At 44.2% G+C, this 9,363-nt stretch overlaps 1 protein-coding gene across 1 annotated transcript; it reads right to left on the bottom strand.

Annotated features, from left to right (window-relative positions):
- Positions 1–3,203: 3,203 nt before the first annotated feature.
- Positions 3,204–4,157, bottom strand: LOC115791908 (odorant receptor 131-2-like). The gene has a single exon (XM_030746203.1). It carries the CDS (start codon positions 4,155–4,157, stop codon positions 3,204–3,206), a length of 954 nt encoding a protein of 317 aa, XP_030602063.1.
- Positions 4,158–9,363: the final 5,206 nt, after the last annotated feature.

The following is a 9,363-nucleotide window of genomic DNA, read 5'->3' as shown; positions in this document are numbered from 1 at the left end:
AGGGACCAAATGGACTGAAGAGGAGGGAGAAAAGGGGACCAATATTGAGGGCCCTGAAGCTAAAGGAGCAGAGGGAGTAGAGGGAGCTGAGGGCGCCGAGGGAGCAGGAGCTGGGGGCTCTGGGACCTAGACTGAAACTGGAACTGAAACTGACACTGGGGGACCTGAAGCTAAAGCAGAGGGAGGGGACACTGGAGACTACTTTCCCACCGCTGAGGAGCCGGTGCTCATGCCAGTGCTGGTGCTGGTTTCAATGAACCGGTGAAACGCTTAAGAACAGGCCCGCGTTTCCACCACGTTTCTGCTCCTTTACGTATGAGTGTGGGCGGGTCCTCGTCTGGACACAGAAGCCGAAGCGCACAAACGTGGGAGAACACGCTCCCCTTTCTTGTGCTGGGAATATGTTTTACGGTCCAAACCAAACTACTGCAGCATCTGTGTGCAGCACAGAGGGAAACACAGACAGTGATTAGAGCAAGACGACAAGTACGCACTTTGTGTCCTTTTATCTGTGATATGAACTGATACAAAGCAGCAAGTTCAGCCTTAGAGCCCAACCTAATTCACAGCCGTGAAAATCGCTTCGCTTTTCTCATGTAATACACGTGTAATATGGTAGAAAACTTGATGTTGAGACGGCAGAGTCACGCCCTTCTGCCGCTTTCGTCACGCGTTCGTGGTTCGAGACCAGCTAGTAGAATTATTTCCACCACAAAGCTCTTCGTTAATTCAGGCAAAGAATCCAACAGTCTGGGATGAACAGACAGCAATCCATATATAATGCGCTCAATTGTCCCGATGCTTCTTATCCGGTAGCTCAAGCCACTCTTTACAAAGCACGGTAACAGAGTCAACCAGGTTCTGCATGGATTCTCTTGGTGTAGAAACAGTCTTAGATAAGATGCTCACAATGTCATTATCACCAGCTAGTTTAGAGACCGTGGTCTCTGCCATGGCCATTTTATTGGGAACAGCAGCAGTTCGCTTAGTTGCTGGAGTATTAGGCAAAAAAGACGTACTCACTAAATGCCCCGTGCTTGCGAGGTGACAGACTGCACCATCTGCGGTTGTTACTGTACTTAAGTTTTTCAGGTATCTGTACTTGAGTATTTCTGACTACTTTTACTCCCTACATTTTTAAACAAATATCTGTACTTTCTACTTTTTACATTTTCAAAACAAGCTTGTTACTTTAGGTTTCACGCGTCTGAGAAAAGTTTGCATTTCCAGTCACTGCGCTGTCAAACATCAAATGATCTGAGCCTAAATGGAGGAATAATAACAAATAAGACACAATCATACTGGTGTATCCTCCATCGCATACAAACAGATTAAAGAGGCAAAACTGTATAATTAATCTATCATTTATAGCGCTATAATCAGGGGTTGCAGTGGGCTGAGGGCCGGACCGAGGGCCGATGTCTTGTGCTCACGCTACTTCAGCATTTAGGTAGCACTACAGAAGAGGAGCGAGCATAAAGAGAGTAATGTGTGGCACGTAATTTTAAATGCAATATTTCTAAATGCTCAACAAATATTAGCACAGAAAGTGTGTGCAGTTTGTCACACAGTGTGTCTGCTAGCTAAAGGAACAGCTGCTGTATTTCAGGGAGAGCAAAGAATCAGCGATAACTTCACTCAGTTGGAGAAAGATATAAGAAAGAGGAAGAAGAGGAAAGAGAGAGCAGCAGCAGCAGGTCAGCTGATCACAGCCTGCACACCAACATCATTTACTGCAGCTACAATAGAAAGCTGTGATTCTTCTCTCCATGCAGAGCCACTACAGCTGATCTTAGGGTTCCTCCACCTTCTGAATCCCACTGTAACCCCTGAGTATCCTCATGTTGGTGTTTAGGTGGAGGCACAGTCACCCTCTACTATGGAGGACACAGAGAACAGAGCTGTGTTTAAATTCACTTTCACAGTTTGTGTCCTACAGAACAGATTCAAGCTGAGTGCATTCATTAGGATTAAAATTTAGATTGGAATAACATTTGTATTCTCATGTATTATTTTATATTATAACAATAATACATAATAAAGTTCAGTTAGCTTTACAGAAAAATAGTTGATGGAAACGTCCCCCAAAGAGCTACTTTTACTTTCTTACTCTGAGTACATTTTCTTCCATTGCTCCATGGTTCAGTTTTGTTGCTCACATGCATTTTTGGCGCATTTGGCAGTGGACAGGGGACAGCATGGGTACCCTGACTGGTCTGTGGCTATGCAGCCCCATACGCAACAAACTGTGATGCACTGTGTATTCTGATACCTCTCTATTAGAACCAGCATTAACATTTTCACTAAATTGAATTACAATAGCTCATCTATTGGATCAAACCACACAGACCAGCTCTTGCTCCCCATGTGCATCAGTGAGCCTTGGGCATCCATGACCCTGTCACTGATTCCCCACTGTTCCTTTCTTGGACCACTTTTGACAGATACTGAAAACTGCAGATCAGGAACACCCCACAAGAGCTGCAGTTTCAGAGAAGCTCTGAAGCAGTCATCTTGTCACCACAAATTGGCCCTTTTCAAGCTCGCTCAAATCCTGACGCTTGCCCATTTGTCCTGCTTCTAACACATCAAATTTGAGGACACTTCCTGGTCACTTCCTCCCTAATATTGCCCACCCACTAACAGGTGCCACAATGAAGGTATAAACAGTGTTATTCACTTCACCTGTCAGAGGTCATAATGTTATAGTTTATTGGTGTATAACATTAGAATATTTAAAAAGCCTCAGTGAAGCACTGCACTGTGAACACATGTGTCAGATCAACAAACCATAGTTGATGTGAACACAAGTTAATGCCCACCAATTTAAATCACTATAACTTAATTTTCTACCTCAACCAACAAGAAAAACTTTTTCTGATTTTTTTCTTTTTGCCTTTTACAGTTTTTGTTTGGAGTGGTAGCGCTATCTGTTTCCCTAGGACAGTTGGGGAAGGATACATGATAAATTAAAGATTAAGTGCAGAAAACACCTTTAGCAACTCAAAGGACCTGAGGATTTCCAAAGAGCTCCCTCTCAGTTTATTTGCACAGCTTACAGCAGGTCACAAAGAGAGAAGTAGGACAATTACAGTTAGAGACTACTAAAATGTCTTTGCTTAAGTAGTGCAAAGAGATGAAGACACAGTATGATGTTAAACTACATTTAAAAACACAAATCTCAACCCATTTCAATTGCAACCTCAAGTATGTGTGATTGAATTTTTCAACCGACAGCAAAGATGATACATGAGAACAGGTCTGATGCTTTGATCTCTGATACCATAAATCAGAGAACTCAGACATCTGGGGAAGATGAAAATAAATACATAAAAAACATTCTGGATGCGCACAAACTCTATCCTTTTTAAAACTCTTGCGAGTGCTGTGAGCAGTGGATTGTAAATGGTTGAAGACAGACTGAGGCCCAGCTGTACCAGATGTAGCAGCAGTGTGTTACGAGCCTTATGGGTTGAAGCTTTGTCTGTGGAGGCCGACCTGGCTGCTACTAGTACACCGATATAAGAGGAGGTGATTGCCACACTTGCTGAAATAAACAGAACACAAGTAAAGGCTCTGTCATAAGCATCATACACAGAGCCAAAAAACAGAGCTATATCAGAGCAAAAGTCTTTCATCTGCAGACTATCAAGCACTTCAAATGGAAACTCCAAGAGCAGGAGAACCCGAATGAGAATGTTTAGTGAACTGAAGGCCCAAATCACAGTGATGGCCACACCTGTGTTTCTGATGGTGATGATGGTAGTATGCCTCAGTGGGTAGCACACAGCAACATATCTCTCCAGAGACATCACCACCAGTGTGAGAGGAGATATCCCAGTTACGAGACTGCTAAGCATGGTGAGAAAACCACATACAGGATATGTTAGTGTTATTCTACAAGCAGCAATAATGTACAATAACTGACTCAGTGCCATCTGTACTGTGTCTGCAAAAAGAAGGTTATACAGGAGAATATAGCGAGAGGTCTCACAAAACAAAGCTTTACTCCTTAAAGTAAAGAGCATGGCTCCATTAATGAAGAGGAACACACAGCATGGCAGTGTAGTCACAGACGAAAACAGCACTCGTTCTAAAATCCCTTGATATTGCTGGGCAGCAGTATCATTATGTAGAGATTGATTTGCAAATGACATTTCAAAAAAAACAATTCAGTCTATTGACATCTTGATGTCACTGAAACTAAAACATGAAGAAAGGCTTCGAGCATTAAAAATAGAAAGATCTTTGGAGCTCACATTAAAAAATTTGAAAGTTCAGCTTCCTTCTGCACAAAAATAACAGGTTAAAGGGTTGCTGTTGTTTCCAGGTGAGCAGAATTGGACTGCAAGATTTTCCTACCCTCACATTCTATATTTGAGCTCTGTATTCACACCCCTTCATGTAACTCCATCACATGCCTGCTTGTTTTTTTTTTTTTTGTTTTCTGATGCTCTTTTTTTCCCAGTTACTTGGTCATGTGACTGATTGTTCCCCAGGGACAGGATAATGCAGCAAATCTTGAGTATTTAATAGTCTGTTAAGTTGTTTATGTATCTTTTAAAGTGTCTCACGCTGAAGGGATTTGTGACAATATTCCATCAAGAAACAACAGCAGGTTTGTTGTCAGCACTGTAGCCAGGCTGACAAAGAGTCAGAGCTCTGCAGGGCCGAGTATTCCTTTCACTTTAACTAGTAGTGACTTCATGGATTTCTTTACAAATAACAGAAACAGCATTAGTGAAGGTTAGAAATGATCTTCTTACAGCCTCTGACAGTGGACTCATCTCTGTTCTTGTCCTGTTGGACCTCAGTGCAGCCTTGATACTGCTGACCATAACATTTTATTACAGAGATTAGAGCATACTATAGGTATTAAAGGTACTGCACTGCAGTGGTTTGAATCATATTTATCTCATAGACTCCAATTTGTTCATGTAAATGGGGAGTCTTCTTCACACACTAAGGTTAATTATGGGGTTCTACAGGGTTCTGTGCTAGGACCAATTCTATATACGGCGTACTTCACATGTGTCAAACACAAGGCCTGCGGGCCACATCTGGCCTGTGATATAATTATATTCGGCCTGTGAGATAAATTCATATAGCTATTATTAATGGCCCCCGGGTAAAGAGCGCTCCCACCACTTAAACTACAAATCCCACAATGCACCGTAACAGATGCCACACAGGCCAAGAACTGTACACTAACACATTTTTCGTGTTATCAATGACACATTGATCAGTGATCAGCGGATAAAGACATCGGTCAACACTTTTTAAGCCAGCCTGACCCCCAACAATGGCCAATTGAAAACTGGAAAGCAGGGATTTTACAAACAGGTTGGAGGCAGAGGACCTGTTCACTGACATTGGAGGTAAATTTGTGTGTCTCTTTTCCTCGCCTGCGATGTGTGGGGAAAAGCATGCATTGGTGGGACAGATGCAGGAGAAGATGCAGACGGAGCCCTGTGCAGGTGAGCTGATAGTACATCACTGCGTCACACAGCAGGGAATGGTGCGCGGCAAAGTCCTGAAGACAGAACATGTCATAAGCACCGTAACATAGAGAATGAGTGATCTTTATAAGAGGCAAAGGTTTAAATCACCAGAAGTTTCAGTCTTTTCTGGAGGAAAAGACAGGTGTGTTGAGCTACCTGAGGAAATCGGTCAGTTCATGGAAAGTAAAGGAAAAGTCTCAGCAGGGCTCTGGGATGAAAGGTGGCTCTGTGAGTTGGGCTTTCTCTGCAACATAATGAAGCATCTTAAACCTGCAGCTTCAGGAATTGGACCACGTAATTATGCACATGTATGATGCAGTGAAAGCTTTCCAAGTCAGGTTTCACCTGCGCCAGGTGCAGACGCAAAAAGGAAATTTATGACACTTTCCATGTTGCCGAAAATCAGACCAGGTCAGTCAGGTCAGACCAGGCAACATCCCCCAAGGAAGCAGGCCAACAGCTATGACAGGAAACAGGGGTGTGGGAAGACCTGCCCATCCCCTCTACCTACTCAGTGTGTTTGGGGTGATGTAATTGGTGTATGAGCTGGTGTATGTGAGTGTATGTAGTGGAGAGAATGTGTATGACTGTGTCAAAGCTGCAGTGCTATTAAAATTGGAGGGACAGATGTAACATGAGCACTAACGACTGACCAACAACCCTCATCCACACCGCTCCCCCAACATCTTTGATGTAAATAAAATATATACAAAGTCTTGAATAATTAGGGAACCAGCCCTCAATTTAGATTCAGGACACCCTCTCTGTTTTTAAGATTAGGCTTAAAACTTTCCTTTCTGATCAAGCTTATAGTTAGGGCTGGATCAGGTGACCCCAAACACCCCCTTAGTTATGTTGCAATAGGCCTAGGCTGCTGGGTGGTTCCCATGATGCACTGTGTTTATTCTTCATTCACCTCTTTTCACTCTGTTTATACCCCACTCTGCATTCAATCATTAGTTATTATTAATCTCTGGCTCTCTTCCACAGTGTGTCTTTTGTCCTGTCTCTCTCCCTCCCTTCATCCCCAACAAGCAGAGATGAGATTCTGAGGCCACCGAGGTGGAAACCTTCAATCACTTGGATACGCTTAGAAATTTTGTCCATAAAAATTATGAATAGAATCAGTGACAAAGGGCAGCCCTGGCAGAGTCCAACACCCACAGGAAACAAGTACAACTTATTATCAACAATACAGACCAAGCTTTTGCTGCAGTTGCAACAAGACTGAATGGCCCACACACAACAGGGCAGACACCCCATAGTCCTGCAGCAACCCCCCACAGGATACCCCAAGTGACATAGTCAAATGCTTTCTTCAAGTCCACCAAACACATGTAGACTGGATAGGCAGGCTGGATAGTCAAGCTCCCACGCACATTCGAATACCCTCAAGAGGATGAAGAGCTCTTCCAGGACGGCAACTGCATTGTTCTTTTCGGATCTGAGGTTCAACCAGCGGACGGACCATCTTTTCCAACACCCTGGCATAGACCTTCCCAGGGAGGCTGAGGAGTGTGATCCCCTGACAGTTGAGCATACTGTCCCTTTCTTAATACACTTCCATTATAATAGTCTCTGGAGCTTGAAAAAGGCGACTGGACTTCTTTTTGTTTCTTGAAGACGTTTCACCTCTCATCCGAAAGGCTTCTTCAGTTCTCAACCAAATGGTGGAGAGACCCAGGTATTTAAACCCCTGTGGGCGTAGTCCCCTGGAGGTGGTTATGACCCTCTATTGATCATGTGCGTGAACACATGTGCCCAGGTGTGAAGAGGGCGTGGGTCATATTTAATCAGTGGTTTCAGTTGAAACCAATTTAGGACTCCGCTCCATTGTTTCCTGTGGCCTATTGAGGTCACTGGAACAAAGGTGTGAATGGGGGTTGAGACGTCTGGGAAGGGAGCTCAGGACAGCACTGTAAGCGGGGGAAAGTTGGTGACCGCCCCACTTACTACCGCCTGTACCCTGGAGAAGCCACTCCATGCATTTATGGACTCCCAAAGATCCACAAAGAAGGAGTCCCACTTCGACCCATCATCAGCAGTATAAACTCGGTCACCTACAACATTTCCAAACACCTCGCCACCATCTTATCACCGCTTGTTGGCATCACACCCCACCACATTGAAAACTCTACAGATTTTACTAACAAGGTCCAGAATCTTGTACTGGATCCAGATGAAACCATGGTGTCCTTTGATGTGGTTTCACTTTTCACTTGCATACCCACAACTGAGGCAGTGGAGACCGTCAGAAGACGACTACAGGAAGACGATTCCTTACTGAACAGAACCAGCCTCACCCCAGATCAGATTTGTGCACTTTTAGATCTCTGCCTTACCACAACATATTTCAAATACAATGATGGATTCTACAGACAGAAGCATGGATGTGCCATGGGCTCCCCAGTGTCTCCCATTGTAGCCAACCTTTACATGGAGGAAGTGGAAAGTAAAGCTCTTGGTTCTTTCAAAGGGATGGCACCTAGCCGCTGGTACAGATATGTAGATGACACCTGGGTCAAAATCAAAACCCATGAAGTAGAAGCCTTCACTCGTCACATCAACTCAGTGGATAAATACATACGTTTTACCAGGGAGGACACCAGAGATAACAAGTTACCATTCCTGGACTGTGCGGTGCTTATCGAGGAAGATGGAAGCCTCAACATTGAAGTTTACCGGAAGCCCACACACACAGACCAGTATCTCCTCTTTGACTCCCACCACCCTCTGGAACACAAACTTGGGGTGATCAGGACCCTACAACACCGTGCGGAAAGTGTTCCCTCTAAGGCAGAAGGGAAGCATAAGGAACACACACACATTAAGAAAGCCCTCAAAACATGCGGTTACCCCAACTGGGCCTTCATCAAATCAGCTAAGATGCACAGGAATGAAGGCCAAACACAAACTACAGAGAATAGGAAGGACAAGAGGAACAACATTGTCATCCCATATGTGTCGGGCTTGTCAGAGAAACTCAGAAGAATTTTCTCCAAGCATGACATCTCAGTATACTTCAAACCAAGTCACACCCTAAGACAAAAACTGGTTCATCCCAAGGACAAACCCGCCAAACACAAGATCAGCGATGTAGTGTATGCTGTTCAGTGCAGTGAAGAGTGCTCGGACCTCTACATTGGTGAAACCAAACAGCCTCTTCACAAACGAATGGCACAACATAGAAGAGCCACCTCGACAGGACAAGATTCAGCAGTACATCTGCATCTGAAGGAAAAAGGGCACTCTTTTGAGGATGCCAATGTTCACATTTTGGACAGGGAAAACAGATGGTTTGAAAGAGGAGTGAAAGAAGCCATCTATGTCCACTGTGAACAACCATCATTGAACAGAGGAGGTGGATTACGTCACCAACTTTCCCCCGCTTACAGTGCTGTCCTGAGCTCCCTTCCCAGACGTCTCAACCCCCATTCACACCTTTGTTCCAGTGACCTCAATAGGCCACAGGAAACAATGGAGCGGAGTCCTAAATTGGTTTCAACTGAAACCACTGATTAAATATGACCCACGCCCTCTTCACACCTGGGCACATGTGTTCACGCACATGATCAATAGAGGGTCATAACCACCTCCAGGGGACTACGCCCACAGGGGTTTAAATACCTGGGTCTCTCCACCATTTGGTTGAGAACTGAAGAAGCCTTTCGGATGAGAGGTGAAACGTCTTCAAGAAACAAAAAGAAGTCCAGTCGCCTTTTTCAAGCTCCAGAGACTACTATGACCTGGATGACTGAGAATCTACACAGACATACTTCCATTATAATACACAACAGTGGCTACACTAGTGGCCTATGTAGTGTTTATGAGCCCCAGAGATAAATGTAAACTTTTTTCATGT

The sequence above is a fragment of the Archocentrus centrarchus genome, chromosome 14 (genome assembly GCF_007364275.1).
Source record: "Archocentrus centrarchus isolate MPI-CPG fArcCen1 chromosome 14, fArcCen1, whole genome shotgun sequence".
Taxonomy (NCBI): Eukaryota; Metazoa; Chordata; class Actinopteri; order Cichliformes; family Cichlidae; genus Archocentrus; species Archocentrus centrarchus.
The sequence above is the reverse complement of the archived record's forward strand: the minus strand, read 5'-3'. Positions and strand labels throughout refer to the sequence as shown.